At 38.9% G+C, this 15,689-nt stretch overlaps 3 protein-coding genes across 5 annotated transcripts; 1 reads left to right on the forward strand and 2 right to left on the reverse strand.

The window, feature by feature from the left end:
- Window positions 1-1,405: 1,405 nt before the first annotated feature.
- maco1b (macoilin 1b) lies at window positions 1,406-9,870 on the reverse strand. 2 transcript variants are annotated; one of them, XM_020919338.2, is made up of 11 exons: window positions 9,357-9,870; window positions 8,200-8,341; window positions 7,723-7,849; window positions 6,577-6,700; window positions 6,264-6,442; window positions 5,631-6,174; window positions 5,128-5,286; window positions 3,866-4,048; window positions 3,635-3,755; window positions 3,323-3,497; window positions 1,406-3,246 (listed from the first exon to the last, which is right to left on the reverse strand). In XM_020919338.2, exons 1-11 carry the CDS (start codon window positions 9,434-9,436, stop codon window positions 3,044-3,046), a joined length of 2,037 nt encoding a protein of 678 aa, XP_020774997.1. In that variant the 5' UTR covers window positions 9,437-9,870; the 3' UTR covers window positions 1,406-3,043. The 2 variants fall into 2 exon arrangements, with proteins under 2 accessions (XP_020774997.1, XP_020774996.1); XM_020919337.2 differs by having other exon boundaries at window positions 5,631-6,177; window positions 9,357-9,862.
- A 391-nt stretch (window positions 9,871-10,261) lies between these two features.
- On the forward strand, window positions 10,262-12,764 carry rhd (Rh blood group, D antigen). Its single transcript, XM_020919387.2, has 10 exons — window positions 10,262-10,483; window positions 10,819-11,005; window positions 11,092-11,242; window positions 11,364-11,511; window positions 11,657-11,829; window positions 11,896-12,033; window positions 12,107-12,231; window positions 12,317-12,396; window positions 12,523-12,596; window positions 12,678-12,764. Exons 1-10 carry the CDS (start codon window positions 10,330-10,332, stop codon window positions 12,702-12,704), a joined length of 1,257 nt encoding a protein of 418 aa, XP_020775046.1. The 5' UTR covers window positions 10,262-10,329; the 3' UTR covers window positions 12,705-12,764.
- On the reverse strand, window positions 12,764-15,472 carry tmem50a (transmembrane protein 50A). Of its 2 annotated transcripts, XM_020919388.2 has the most exons (7): window positions 15,026-15,472; window positions 14,437-14,542; window positions 14,233-14,345; window positions 14,019-14,086; window positions 13,829-13,921; window positions 13,318-13,378; window positions 12,764-13,231 (listed from the first exon to the last, which is right to left on the reverse strand). In XM_020919388.2, the coding sequence occupies exons 2-7, from the start codon at window positions 14,536-14,538 to the stop codon at window positions 13,186-13,188; spliced, it is 483 nt and encodes a 160-aa protein (XP_020775047.1). In that variant the 5' UTR covers window positions 14,539-14,542; window positions 15,026-15,472; the 3' UTR covers window positions 12,764-13,185. The 2 variants fall into 2 exon arrangements, with proteins under 2 accessions (XP_020775047.1, XP_055017156.1); XM_055161181.1 differs by lacking the exon at window positions 15,026-15,472 and having other exon boundaries at window positions 14,437-14,544.
- Between the last annotated feature and the right edge of the window lie 217 nt (window positions 15,473-15,689).

Below are 15,689 nucleotides of genomic sequence, written 5' to 3' on the forward strand. Positions count from 1 at the left end.
AGTGCTGGTGTTAGTTCTGGTTTAGAGGCGCACAGGAGGAAGCGCGGTTTACGCGAGAAAACACGGTCCACACGCGGCGCACGAGACTGCGGTGTCCGCGCAGTAACTACGGAAGGAGACGTGGTCCGCGGGTTCTCAGGTTGATGACGATGATGAAGGTGTGTGTTTGTGTGTTTGTGTTTGTATGTGTGTGTGTGTGTGTCCACTCATGTCGCAGGTCATTATAGGACAGTAGTGCAGATATTATGAGTCTATGCAGGTTGTTTTCACCAGTGCCAGTAGCTCCTGTTTCACATTTAAGTTGTAGGCGATTTTATATTTGTTTTTTGTTTTTTATATATATCTCACATCGGGAGAAGAATTTCCAAGACACAAATGCGTTTTTACCAATGCACTGCTGCTTCCACTGTGTGACTGACACCGCCAACTTTAATATGACGTTTACATCGGTCTTATTGCGCGCGTTCTGTTTGGGTTTCCGGCAATGAGTGAAATTACCGAAATAAAAAAATAAATAAATGCGAGGTAGCACAAAATGTGAAAACAGGAAAATACCGCCTTGTAATCCACTTATTTCAGCAAAGTAACTGTAATCCAATTACCACTCATTGAAACAGTAACTGTAACGGAATACAGTTACTCATAATTTGTACTCTGATTACGTAACGGCGGTACATGTAATCCGTTACTCCCCAACACTGTCCAGGAGGTGAAACACTCTACAACACTTATATTCACAGTCACCACATTTTGTCAGAAGTCATTAAGTAGTCACATCACGATCCATAATTACACCCCCATGCTTAATTTAATCAAAACCCTGTTCTCTTCAGAGTGCAGTCAGTGCACAAATTGTTTGGTCATTTTGGAAATGATCGGAGTGGACACGGCTTGTTCGTGCTCTTGCGAATTTATTTAGAGTAGACTTACTCCAATCAATACATGTCCTCTAAATTTGTAGGCTATTGACACTGACCATGAGGCAGCCGAGCAAGTTTTATGGCGTGTTTGATGGTTCAGCTGGTGTACGATATGCAAAGTGGTCACATAGGAAATAGTTATGGCAACTATGGTATTTAAGCTTTTAAGAATATTAGAAAAAAAAAAATACTAACGTGTAGCCTATTGTTATAGCACTGACGGCACCAAATCTAAACCCATCAAAATCAGTTTGAACCACACGAATCGTTTACATTTGTTGAAAACATATTTTGCTGCAGCTTACATTTATTTCTTCTTCATTATACCAATTTAAGAGTTGGACATTTTATTTCAGTGTTGAACACTGCCTCCCAGTGGAAATCTTAGCTATGCACATCCATCAATCTTGAGGGCACAACGCACAAAGTAGTCGAACTTGTTAGCTGAACTAGATAATTGAACTCAAACTCACAAGCTGAGAGTGTCAGTTGCGAGAAAAAATGTTTATTCTTTGTAAACCTCACAGAGCGAGAGCGCAGCCAAGGTCAAACCTGGGGATAAACAGAGCAGTGACTGTGGCATAGAAACCAAAAAAAAAACCAAAAAAAAACTTGCAGTTTGCAAAACAACTGACTAAATTTCCGTTACAGTTTTAGTATAGCCAATGACAGCGATCTGAGCAATAAAGCTTCTCAAAATACAGAATGTGACTATCACGCACACACACAATATCCATTTTAGATAATGAAACCACATCAGATTCAGAGAATCTCTCCCCACAGGAACTGACAAATACCAGGCTTAAGGAAAACCGCCTAACAGTTGCAAATACTGTAACATTCACAAAAGAATTGAATTGATTTTCTAATCTTCCCTTTCAACTAGAGTCTACTACAAACAGGTGACCATTTTATCTACCTGCTTAACACAAACTTCTATTAAGTGATATTAAGAGGACCTGTCAGCCAATGTATTTGCAGTACATTCTTTAACACATAGAAGGAATCCTTGGCACACAAACTAAGTGGAATATTAAATATAAAATAACTTAAACTGAATTAAGTTACCTGTTCCAAAGCTTTGATCTGTTGACATTGCACAGTCCATCTAAATAGTTTTCCCTTTGCTTTTGTTGATATGGCCAGTTTAATATAACCAACAAAATGGGCTGCAGCCAAAGTAAAAATTTGGTTCCATCAGCATTCAGTAGTAAAAATGACTAAAAGGGCATCTTTTGAACAGTCATTTGGCATGTTCTTGGGAACGTGAAAATGTAGGGGAAAAAAAAAAAGAAATCTTATATATTGTTATCGATTGTAACTGAATTTGAATAGCAGTCCTCATGTCCACTTAACATGTCTGATTGCTACCACAAAAATGGGGGGAAAAAAACTAAAGGCAACTTGTCACACTTTTGGAGGCTGTTCATATGGGTTGTGTCATCTTTAACTCACACATTAAATCTTAAATGAAGGCACTGAGATCATGACAACTGAAATGGTTTTGTTAAATAACATTACTGCTGATATTGGGAACACTCAACCTCGTGTTCAAAGACAGTTTATGTCACAATGATTTCATTGATGACAGATTCTCAAAACAACACATTTTTCTAAATTTCCATTAGATTTGCTTCTGATTTTGAATGAGATTGAACAGAAATTTGTGCCAACTTTGCAATACATTCCACATTTTGCATATGTTAGGATTTTCAAAATAAGTGTGTGGTGGAGAAATAATATTTTCACAAAATGAAGCAGCTCTTCCCCAGGACCAAACAGCAAGTAACTGGTAGCAGGTAGTTGCACTGACAGTGGAAAATGCAGAGCAACACCTTAATAATAAGAGTTACATACCCGATTCTGTGAGGTTTCACTAGACATTTAAGAGAAAAAGAAACCTGGGGCATCCTAGTTGAGAACTGATGTCCATTTAAGTTTTTTGTCTTTTGTTTTAACTACAACAAATACAGTCACACAATACAACATCCTTCTGACCTGGCATGGTAAAAACAAAACCCAAGAGAAACATTCTCAGCTGCAGACATGCCGAGCAGATTGAAAGTGGTGGGCCTGGTTGAAAATAAAGAGAATGGATGAAAGGAGGAGGCTGGGAGAAGCGTTCACTTTTTCAGTGGCTGGTAAACAGAGGCATTGGGGTCCAGGCCGGAGGAGTTGGTGTCCATGAATTTGGAGGAGTAGTGGGGGGCCACAGGGGTCATGCTGCTGGTGTCGGCTGCGTAGGAGATGCTGGGCATCACAGCCATGACTTCGGCTATCTTTTGCTTTAGATCTTTTATTTCCTGGTCTTTTTGTAAAATTTGGCCTAAAAAAGAACATTTTTGTTAAGCATGAGCCACAGTTGTACACAAACAAGGTGCTACAGTTCTCTGTGTACAGACCTTGTGCGATCTCCAGCTGTCTCTTGGCATCTCCAAGTGCAGAGAAGAGGTCTAGTTTGATCCTGGTCTCTGCACTCAGGCTGTTTTCTAGGTGCTGCGTTTTGTCCTGCATGGCTGACAGTGCTGACATAAGTACCTCTGTGTCCTTTTCATTCTCTTTATATTTATGAAGTTCCTGGAAAAGAAAAACGTCACTAATTACTTGATGAAGCAGACATACAAGATATACAACCATTGCACAGTTACTTATTATAGCTTATAGACAAAAATTAGGAATCAAATCAAACTATTGCAAATTTTATGTAAATGTACCTGCACTTTTAACTCTAGATCTCGGATCTGGTCTTCTTTAACTTTTATATCCATAGTGAGCTTCTTGCACTCTGTTTCTAATTCTGTGACTCGCCTTCGCAATGTGTCTGTGCACTCTCCTCTGAAAGCAAAGAGTGCAGTTAAATACTGAAACTACAGACATTGTAACATATACAGACCCTGAGCACCAAAAAGGAAACAAAAGAATGATTAATAGGCCAAATCAGACACCTGGATGCAGCTGCTAGTGCTACTGCCCGCGCTGCTGTGGCTTCTTCCAGTTTTTTGCGTTTCTTTTCTTCTGCGAGCTGCTTCTCAGCTGTAGCTCGCGCCTCCTGTTCTGCTTTGAGCTTCTTCTCCAGTTGGCCCACTGTCTGTTTGTCTTTTTGCTTTGCCTGCACAGCATTATGAAGCCTGGAAGCACAAACACATGTCCCTATGAGGATATAATATGTGCAGAAAATAATTTTCTGTTTATCGCCTGTATTCCATCCAGACTATGCTATGGCATTATACATTTGTTTGGTGTTGGATAATGAAAACTGTTTTGCACTAAAGGGTCAAGAATAAAAACCGTAAAGTACAGTACAGTAAGTATAAATGCTTGATTGCCATTGTCCGAAGGGCTGTAATCAATCAATCAAGTAAAAAGCTCTCAAAGAGACCATGTATCAGGCACAAACTTACAGCAACACCAGCTCACGGAAGGTTTAGAAAAAACAACTATGTATACAGTACAGCAACAGCAGCTTCTCCTACAAGACATTTGCCATTTCATGATCAAAGCATTAAATAGAGCTCTGCCAAACATGCTGGTCCTCTTGACACTGAAGTTGCGTACTCAGCAGTCAGTGAGCACAACCATTTGATGAGGGAGTGCATCACAACATCACACTTGTATCGAGAAGAGTTTAAAGCCTTTCCGGACAGAGAATCTGGTTGGCAAAGTGTGAAAGAGCCAGACTCATGCATGCATATGGTTACATTAACTTGTGCAATAGGACACAATAACATTGAGACCAAAGCAGGGAAAGACAATCTCTGATTTGCTTTCATCAATAAAAAAGGAAAAAGGAGCATCAATATTCAAGGCAGAGGTGAAGCTTTGAGGGAAACCCAGATACAGGGACAGAAGCTAGTCTACAGGGGAATTACTTCCACAAAGTGCAGAAACACGTAACAAATATTTCGCAAATATATTCCAAAACTTCAGAATGGAATAGACTACAGCTATGTCCCTACTTGCAACCTTTTAAAAATTTGTTTGAAGTTAAATTAACTGAACTGAGCTGTTCAAAGACTTATATGTGTCTGGAGCTCTTGGCTGGAAAAAGGACGTCTGAAAACCAAACATACTCAAATAGAGCCTTGATAGATATTCTCTAGTCCTGTTGACCATTAATTCTCAGGGTATTTCCACTTGAAAGAGCAGTGAAATGTTCCAGTGGGTCATTGATCTTCTGTCCCCAGCTGTGTTGCTACATATCACTCACTTGTTCTGCAGCAGCTCATTCTCCTGGCGCAGTTGGCTCAGCTCAGTGCGCACAGAACGCTCTGCACTACCCAAAGAGCCAATCTGGCTGCGGAGGTCCTGCTCCACTTGGCGGCTGGCTTGCAAGTCTGCCTTTAATTTCTTAACATCCTGCTCCAATCTAAAAGGAATACAACAACACACAAACAGTGATGTCAAAATGTTCAGTTGTTGGAACAAGTACAGTGAGTAGAAACATCAATCGACAATAACTGAAAGCATAAACAAGATTACAATGAAACAGTTAATTTACAAAGTTCATCATCAGTATGGTCAATATGTGACCAACTTTATGAAGTGCACCTTAAAGCCTTAAACCGTAAACCTTAAACTGTAAATCCAAAAAGCACTTCATTCACAGAGCACGTTACCATTCACCAGGATTACATCACAAGAACAAGTCTAAGACCATCAGACATTTAACTTATGTACCTGCGCCCGTGAATGCTGGTCGGCTGGACTTACCTGACAAGTGCTTCTGGTTTGCTCAGCTGGTTGTTGGGAATACAATTGTCTGTGGGGTCCCTGTGGGAGCCTCCAGCAGCTGCCTTCCCCACTGTCAGCTTGTGCTTTTTCTCGTTCTTCCCCGCGGACGACGAGGATGACGGCGTACAGGAGGGTACACTGCCATTGGTGGCACTATGGCCGCGGGGTGAGGAGTTAGCCGCATTGTTGCTAGCATTTTTGAAGTTTTTAGAGGAGGAGGAAGAAGAGGAAGAGCATGAAGAGTTGTTGTCCTCTTTAAGCAGCAGATTTTCAGTGCTGCCCAGGTCTGCGGTGAGTCTCTTGTTGTTCATATGGTTCTCCATATATTCCATTTCTTGGAGTTTAGAGTCCACAGATGATGGGAGGATGCTGTTGTGTTGCTTTTTATTGTCCCCGACACCCTTTCCTTCTTTCCCTTTTTCTCTATATTCTAGCTCTGGCAGTGACGCTGCTGTCTTTTTATTGGCAGGGGTGCCATTCTGTGACACTGGAGCAGTATCCACCTCAGACAATCCTTTAACAGCTGCTGCAAAGGAGAAACCTCAAAATCAGAAATGACTTCCAAATATAGAATTAAAAAGTAAAATGAAAACAAGGATAGAAAAGGAGTACCTTCCTCTGCTTCTCGCTCTTGTCTCTGGTGCATTTGTTGCTCTGGAGGTAGAGCTTGTTGTAATAGCTGCATGTAAAATTCGTTCTCTTTTTGAACCTCCTTTTGTTTCCGGAGGCGCATCTTATAACTTACGTAGCTCTTGAAGCCGAAGCCCAGTGTAACTACAGGATAACCAATGCTACAGAACAAAGCACAAAAAAATCCACCCAATGAATTCCATCAAAAATCAATGTCAACTTTTTTTTTTTTTTTTTAAAGGGACTGCATTTTTGTATTGTTAAATTTTTTATAGACCACAAACAATTGTCTCACCAGTGTGCAGCAAAGGGACGACACAAGTCCACATGGAAGTTCTTCAAGTCTTTGAATCTTATGGCTGCCTCTATGTAAACAAATAGTATCCATAGAGACACCGTTGGCAGACAGACACCTCTCTCTATAAAAATAAGGGGTGAATATATTGATTATTCAGCAGGTACTTTTTTCCAGCATATCTGAATGTTGCTTTATCAGTAGTCTAGTAATACAATAAATATGAATGGCATTTCATGTCTTTCCTTGCCCTGTAATCTCCTTTAGGACATCCCAGCTGTCAAGTGTCATATGTCATATTTCATAGAACATACCATTGTGGTTAATGGCTTCACTGTTGGGTGGGTAATGGAAAGTCTGAATTTGGATTCAGTCCCTAACTTTCTGGGCAGCCCTTTCAGAAACACATTTCACAGTGCGGCTAGGCTTCTTTTAAGGAGTGGGTTCATTTCAAATTTGAGATCCTCCAAATGGCAGCAGGATTATAATCTGACACCTGGCTTTTGGTCAACACAGGGGCCTAGCCACTAAATCAGACTGACAACCAGTGCTCACCAGTATTAACTTACAGGAGTCACTGCAGCACACTAAGATGTTACAACTGCTGATTCACAACAATTAATTAAACACAGTATTTTAGTAAAAAGTACACCATCAATAATAGTAATTTATGCTTATTATTTAGGGTTGATCAATTATATCCAAAATCAGATCATAATCATAAATTATTTGGCTCATATTGTAACTGAAAACACAATAAACTGTCAAATACTGTCATTTATTTATTAGTAATATTTTGTCTCACTTTTGTTTCCAAAGTCATTATTTTATGACAATTTGCAAAACTTGCAAAACAAGCGCTCATGTTATTCTGAATATGACTTCTCAATAAACAGAACAGGTTAGATCCAGTATGAGATGTGAATGTGTGCAAGTGTTAGGATTCCCTCTGATAAATTACTTCTCTAACCTCCCTGCTATAATTTTTTTTTTTTTTTTTATATAATTCTGAATTTTGATAATAATGGTGTTAATGTTTGATAATGACAATTCTGAATGCCAAATTATACTGGAACAAAGTTGAACACATTCTATCTGTGGGAGATTTATTTAAATTCATGTATTGTACTGCGGTGACTGACTCACCTGTATGCCAAACATACTGGACCCAAACATAAGTACTGGCGGCGAAGAACAGCCATTGCACTGGGATGAAGAGGAGGCAAATGATGTCCGAGGTAAATGCCACACACACAAAGAATACTGAAAATGCCTGTTAGAAAAAAAGAAACAATTTGAGCATAATTGTAATACAACAACTGAAGGTGATCAAAGTGTGCAGCCTGTGGCTATAATGTGACATATTTACATATGATACATATGTAAATAAGAAGGAATTGTGTGTGGGAAGGGAAGTTTGGGCCTGCTGTCTCTGCGACCCAGTCCCAGATAAAGCGGAAGAAAATGGACTTATAAGTATGTACTCTCCCTTTTCCAAAGAAACAAACAAATAAAATTGACTGATAATACATACTAGATTCAAAATCATAGTCAAAAACTATGGTAAAATTTAGAGGGGGTTAGCAACAAAGCAGTTTTGTTTAACTGTTTACAACTACTCACCAGGCCCTGGTATCTGAAGGAGTCATATACACTGCGGATGAAGAGCCAGAAAGGCCAAAGATACTCAAATCTAAACTCCAATACAAAGTCTGCCAGTAGTACTAGCGCCCACACCAACAGAAACTTCAAGTACAGGAAGGTACTGAAAAGACAGAAGAATTTGTACACTTTTAGCATTATTCTCATTTTTCTACAATAATTGTTTATATTGTCTATTGATTTACAAACATATCATGCATTTGTTAAAGACAGATAGTATTTGATGTGTTTGGCTGGTGTTTGCTGAGAGACAATCAAACACACACTATTCAGTGGCAGCTGACATTTTTCCCAACAGGGCACTAACACTGAAAGGAACTGCATGGGGTCTTCTGAACTCTGGCATCCAGAGCAAATCGTTTAGTGATGAAGGCACCTGTTCAATAATTCAGAGACCCCTTCACATCTCGATGCCACACATAAAAAGTGGCCTTTCACATTTAGGGTGTCAGGTAAGACGTGTCATACTGGGCCTTCACCGGTACAAGAGCAAAGTATGGCATAGAAAAATGTGTTTAAACCACAGACATTATTATTATTATTATTAGTAGTAGTAGTAATATTATTATTATTATACCAATATTAATGTTAATGTTAATATTAATAAATACGGTGGTACATCAGTTTTAGTTACATAGTAAATAGTAAATATAACAGTTAAATAGAGCATGTAAAAAGGTAAAGAGTCCTCCTAGGTTAGCTGCCGTAAAGTTACCTGATGTTAGCCTGGACGGTGCGAAGGCTAGATGCCAATTCACATGTTGTTCGACAAGTGTACTTTGTTGTCAAACATATAATAGGCGACCATTTTCTCTGAGACTGTAATTTTTTAGTTAAGTGGGGTCTCTGGTGTTCAAGTAGCTTCACTCACAGTTAGCCTTGAAGCTAACGACACCTTACAATGCTAACAAAAACATAAGGGGTTTAGCACACAGCTGTAAACCTAGCAGCTAACACAGCTAACTTCACAAGCTACATAGCTGTCGCTTTCATTGCTATGTATTCTTTGCAGGAGATATTCTGTACTTGTATCACACCTTTGGCTGATTTTCTGCAATGGCTATCTCGAGTTTAGCGTCCTAGTCAGAGGCTTGATCCATCTCCTAAATGTACGGTACCTGCCGTAGATGCCCTCGGTGATTCGGTTCCGTTTTATCGGCCGCCGGAGTTTGCTGCAGTCCGCATTGCGCCGCTTCATCCTCCTCCTCTTGGCTTTGGCCTTCGAGCACCCACTGTAATCTTATCCAGTTTTCTTGTGAGTACGAACAAAGATTATAAATGAAGTTCTGTGGTATGCTGTTGTTATTATTTCTTCACTGAAAACAAAGAAATAAATAAAGGAGTCTCTTCGGGAACCTCCTCTTTTACAGTTAGCGCAGGCTCAATGGATCCAACGGCGCTGTTTCACGTAGGTTCGGTTGTCAGACGGCTGGTAGAACCAATCAATCGATTCACCGAGGCCTTTTCTGTTGACTGATTTCCAGAAGGACCATTTACATCGCTTTCTGGTCGCTCGTTCAGCCTCCAAAGCCCGAAGACATGACGGGAGAAAGCGCAGTGAAGGCCCGCCCCGAGTAAAGACTCTCACTTAAACCAATGAGATCGTTTGTGGACAAATCGGGCTCCACCGACGGGCCAATGCAGTCAACACGGAGGAGGGACAGTAGATTTTGCATTTTGGGCTCAGGGCTTCTTTAAAGAATAATTAAATGCTATTAAGTGAATAAAATAAATTATGAGAGAATTATGTTGGGTTTGCTCACTTCTAACAGTTAGGCATGTCCACGTTTCCAGATTAAGTCCCACTACAAACAAATAAACGAATAAACAACATTTTTTATTATAATAATGATAAAATAATAATAATAATCCAAACAATGTTATTATATCACTAATAACAGATTATGATTATGACTATATAGACCTATTTATGCCAACATTATTTCAAAAATCAATTCACCAAACTAAGCCAAGAAGTTAATACGCTGACCTGTTACTTTAGTACTGCTGTTGTCTTTGCACTGGACCTCTCCCCACGTACCGAAGATCTGCTAGTGTGAGTTTGATTGTACGGCACATCAGTAGGCTACTATGGCTCCACAATATGCACCAAGTTTGCGCTTTCGTCTGGCACCCATATTACTTTTAATTCAAATATTTTTTATAGCTATATTTGCCTGTTATTTCGAGATTGACAGTCAAATAAAAGCACGAGATGGAACTGCCTTTAACACCTTTTATCCAGGTGAGTAAGCTTTTCACGTTGGCTATTTTTTCACTATTTTTTCATCTCTAATTTTTATAAGAGCATCTGTGATCAGAGCAACTTTCTGAAGAGCAAATTAAGCTATGCATCTTATAGATTTAGGCTATATAGCCTCTACTTTTTATTTAGCACATATGCTTGTGCTTAAGATCCTTAAGATGGGAGGGGTAACCGTCATTGGCCTACTGTTGGGTACAGATAAGGGTCACTGTACTGTCCCAGGAGCATATAAACATTATAGTCACTTAACAGCACTTTCAAATGCAATATATCTATAATTTAATGTATATGTTTCTAATCATGTTTTCTTTCAGAGTTCCAAGACGTGAATGTTATGGTGATTCTGGGTTTTGGCTTTTTGGGTACATTTCTTGTGAGATATGGATTCAGCAGCACAGGGTTCAACCTCCTCGTGGCAGTGTTGGCAGTCCAGTGGGCTCTGATACTCAACGGTTTGGAGTCCTGGTATTACAGAGGGAAGATCGTGATTAATTTAAGAAGGTTAGCCCCAGGCAATGCATAAAACAACAGTTAATGATCACATGGTGACAAATGAGCATGCATTAAAATGTTTTGGTGTTTGTCAGCTTGGTTTATGCAGAGATCTGCGCAGTGCCTGCTCTCATTTCAATTGGGACCATCTTGGGAAAGACAAACCCTGTCCATCTTACCCTAATTGCTCTTTTTGAAGTGTCAGGATTTGTTCTTAATGATTGGCTGCTGCACATTATTACAAAGGTATTCAACATTAACTATATTCTTTTAATGTGAGCTTTAAAAAAACAAGTCCAGATGACTACTTTTTAAAACCTTTGTTACCACAAGTGTTGAATACATACTGACATGCACTTTATTTTAGGTCCGGCCCTTGAACAGCATTATGCTGCTGCACATATATGGAGCCTTTTTTGGCCTCATGTTAACCTGGTTTCTGTATAGAAAAGGATCAGAGCAGCTATTTGAGAAAGAGAAACTCTCTCATACATCAGGACTGTTCTCCATGCTGGGTTTGTACTTTTATAGTTTATAGTATTAGAGGATATATCATGCTTATAATCTTATTCTTCCATGGCATATTAACTTCAGTGTCCCCATTCACCAACCAGAGGTGAAGCATCCTCAATAAACACCAATTGTTTGTTTGTTCTTCAGGAACTCTGTTTCTGTGGATGTTTTGGCCCACATTTAATTCAGTGCTAGTGGACAATTATCCACGTGGGAGAAAATTTGAGGCAGTGTGCAGCACCTACTTGTCTTTGGCTGTCAGCGCAGTAACTGCTGCTGCTGTGTCTGTGGTGACGAGTCCTAAAGGGAAACTCAACCTAGTATGACACAAATTGTTATCGTCACTTTTGAGATATACTGTATAATAAACACACTATCCCTTTAAGGTCCAGATCCAGTCAAGTATACTTGCTGGTGGTGTTGTCATTGGAGTGGCTATGCCAGTTGTTCACAAACCATGGGAAGCCATGACTTTAGGATTTCTTGCAGCAGTTTTATCAACCATTGGGTACAAATATCTGAAGGTACTGTTAAAAAAATAACATGCAAACTCTAACTGAATTGATTTCTACGCTCACATCTGTCTGTATGTTTTAGAACCACATGGTTGCTGTATTCCAGTGCCATGACACCTGCTCCATCCTAAGCACTTACGGTCTTCCTGGTCTATTGGGGTGGCTGGCACAGTTCCTGCTGTTGAAGGACTTTGATGATCACACAACGTAATTATGCTCAGACATGTGATACACCCACATAAACAAAAGGGGACAACACCCTATGAAGCTTACCTTTTTATTTTGTACTCAGGGCAATTCGCTTTGCAGTGTTTCACATTACTAGTCTCTTCATCACCTTGAGTCTTAGCCTATCCGCTGGAATAATAACAGGTATTGAAGCAACATTAATATCATGTTTTGATCATTTAATTGGGAAAGACTTTTTCACATTGTATTGCAATGCATGAAGTTGAGTAACTTAATCAGCAGTCACAATGTGATATTTTGTTTTTGAAGGGATTCTACTCAAATGGAAGTTCTGGAAACCACCTCAGGACAGAAAATGTTTTGATGATCAGGCATTCTGGGAGGTAAGTGTCAAAGTAGTAATTTATTTGATGTTTAATGTCATATAATAGTGCATGTCATATTTTCTCTTTATTTCTTTGCAGTTTCCCCACCTTGTTGTAAAAAAGTAAAATGGACTTAAGGTGGCTACATGTGTGCTTTTTGTGGTCACATTAAATAACCAAACTGCTCCTGTAATGTCATTTATTATAGTAAAAAAAACAACAACAAATGAATAGATGGATATTCTAGTCAAAAGTAGACAAACAATTCTTTACATTGTTTTAATTCCCTGTTGCCCCTATATGCTTTAGAATGTTAGTGTTATTTTAGGAGATAAATTCAACTTAGCATACATGTTAGAAAATAATGATTTTACATTTTGCACTGTAATAAAAATATTTCCCCAAAGACACATGAGAGTATTCAATAGCATGAATGTTTTATGCAAATATAAACGCAGGGCATGTCAGTTTGGGAACACAACTACATCTGAAAATATTACATACAGAAGAAAATATAAATAATACACAGTGAGAGAGCAATGCTGAATAAATGTGAATTAGATCTAAAGCATGTCGCACACAACTTAACATTCAGATCTTTCGTATGTTACTGCCACAGGTCTTCTGTGCGTCCAAATTTGAAGACCAAACCCCTACAAAACAATTACATTAATAATAACAATTAAGCCATTAGCTATAGGGAATAAATGTGTCATAAAAGATATATCTCTTTACTTACCCAAAGAAAATGAAAGCATTTTGAAAGAATATGGCAATGCCAGGGTAGACAATAGGCTTTTCTGCAATAGAAGGAGCGTACAGTTAGTGAACATTATACACAATGCAGTTTATAAGTGTAAAATCCCTCAATCATCCAGGCAAAGGAAAAATTCAAATCTGTCAACTGTACAGAAGTTTAATTTGGCTGAATACTTATCGCAGCTCATCCAAGCTGCTATTTCAGTTCTGTTCAGAATGCTGGTGGTCACTGCCTTATGCCTGCCTGTAGGGAGGAGCTAACTACACTCAAAACTGCTCATCATCATCATCATAAGTCAGTAAAATAGCACAGAAACTATACACACAACTGTTTTGAAATACTGTATTGTTATTGTTATGTTATTAATTTGTCTTTGGGAACTCTTCAAATTCATCAATATCTCTTTTTGTTTTTAAGTAGTATACTTTTAAGCAGTGAGAATAATGAAAAGGTGAACTATTGAAAACATAATGAAAAAAATGGGACTCACGGGGCACTACAAATCCTCCAAACAGAATCCACATGGAGGCAATGAGTGAACCAAAAGCCAACATGAAGCCAATGAAGAGCCACACACGAGCACCTGTAGACAAGACAAGTTAGGGCAGGCATGCAAAGAAACATATTGAGACCTTCCAGCAGTATTACACAAAGGAACAGATGAGTAGTAGTGTACACACCTGTCTGTCCTATGCAACCATCACTATAACTGTCACCTCTCACTTGGCCATTAGAAACAGCATTGATCCTGTGGAAAAAAAAAAGGGTCAATATTGCATAATTATTCCAAACAATTGAACAACAGATGTAGCAGAAATTAAACCTGTACTTCACCAAGGCTTTACATAGGTATGTTTTGGGGGCAGACAATGTAATATAAATAACTGGACTCACATTAGAAAGGCCACTGTAGCTATGACTCCACATGTGTGATAAGCATGGTGAAAGTCCCCCTCATTTGGATACTTTACAGCTGCATCAATTATGATCCACCAACCTGTGAAAAACTGCAACAGGAATATGGTTTTATGGCATCTACGTTTATAGAGTTTATCTTATTAACATCAAAAGGCATGACAACTCAGATATCATTCTTACCAAGACGCCAGCACCTACAGATGCGATGGTGTTCCGTCTTTCACCCCAGTCCACGTTGCATTCACAGTCCCCGCAGCGGATCCCATCCAAGAATCCGGACATGTTTCTATTGAAATACATACAGTATATCGTGTCAAGCTAGCATGTCAAAGTAAACAGATAGGGCCATTTGCTTTTTACTTTTTTGTTAAATACAAGGATTCGTTTTCGTGGCAACTTCAAAGACCCGGAATAAATACGCAGCTCTTGTTGTGATTGATGATGCTCACAGTAACATAACTAACGATTAGTCACTTATTTTCTGTTCGGCAATTGAGAAACGTGTACACAGGTAAAATCTTATAACAACATACATCGATCTACAAAAATGAAACCATGTTTCTGCACATAATATCGAGCATATTACTCTCTATGTCTTTGATTTCTTTGTTCTTTTGCGTTGGTACTAGCAAACATTTCCTTAAGCTTCCTTCTTGTTAAGTAATGGCGTTCAAGTATGCTTAACTAAAACGACAGCCAAACTAACACAGAGAACCATACTTCTCATACCATATACTTTAGATTGTAGCGTTAACAGATAAATACATACCTTTTATCCTTGTCTTTTCTTTTATCTGGACCCCTTGGTAAATACCGATTTTCCTTCCGAAAAGAGCTCAGTCATGCGCATGCGCAATGCAGCCACACCAAGCCTACAAACCTGTTGATACTGGGCACATCCGATTTATGTTGACGTGTGTCCTCAAAGCCTAAAAGCCTCAAGGTATAAACTGTAAATCACCGCCATTTAGAAGATATAGCAAGTATGAAACTACATGTATCTCCCCTCTATGGTAGTTTCTTCTCAGTTTACAATACTGATAGCTAAGGTATCACGGAATTGAAACATCAAGGCGCCATTCGGTCATACATGGGACGTACCCATTGATGCCTTTAGGGGCATCGGACTTCAGAGAATTATTTATCTGCGCATCTCGCTCTTTTTGCTACATTTCTTGTCTCAGAAGTTAAGACTCCATTTGTTTTATATAGTATAAAAAGCTTACTTGTGTATAGCTGCTCAACAAACAATGCTGTTTGATGCGGCAGTGAGCACACATTTATACGTAATAAACGTATACACGTAATAAAAAATATAGTTTTTTGTTTTGTTTTTTTCTTCACAAAAATCCATACACCGATAACAATAACTGAATCCTTATTGGACATACACAGTGAAATTCATTTACAGAAGATAGAAGCCATTTGATCAT

This window comes from Boleophthalmus pectinirostris, unplaced genomic scaffold, assembly GCF_026225935.1.
Source record: "Boleophthalmus pectinirostris isolate CB_2022bp ecotype Guang Dong unplaced genomic scaffold, ASM2622593v1 HiC_scaffold_370, whole genome shotgun sequence".
In the NCBI taxonomy this organism is placed as follows: Eukaryota; Metazoa; Chordata; class Actinopteri; order Gobiiformes; family Gobiidae; genus Boleophthalmus; species Boleophthalmus pectinirostris.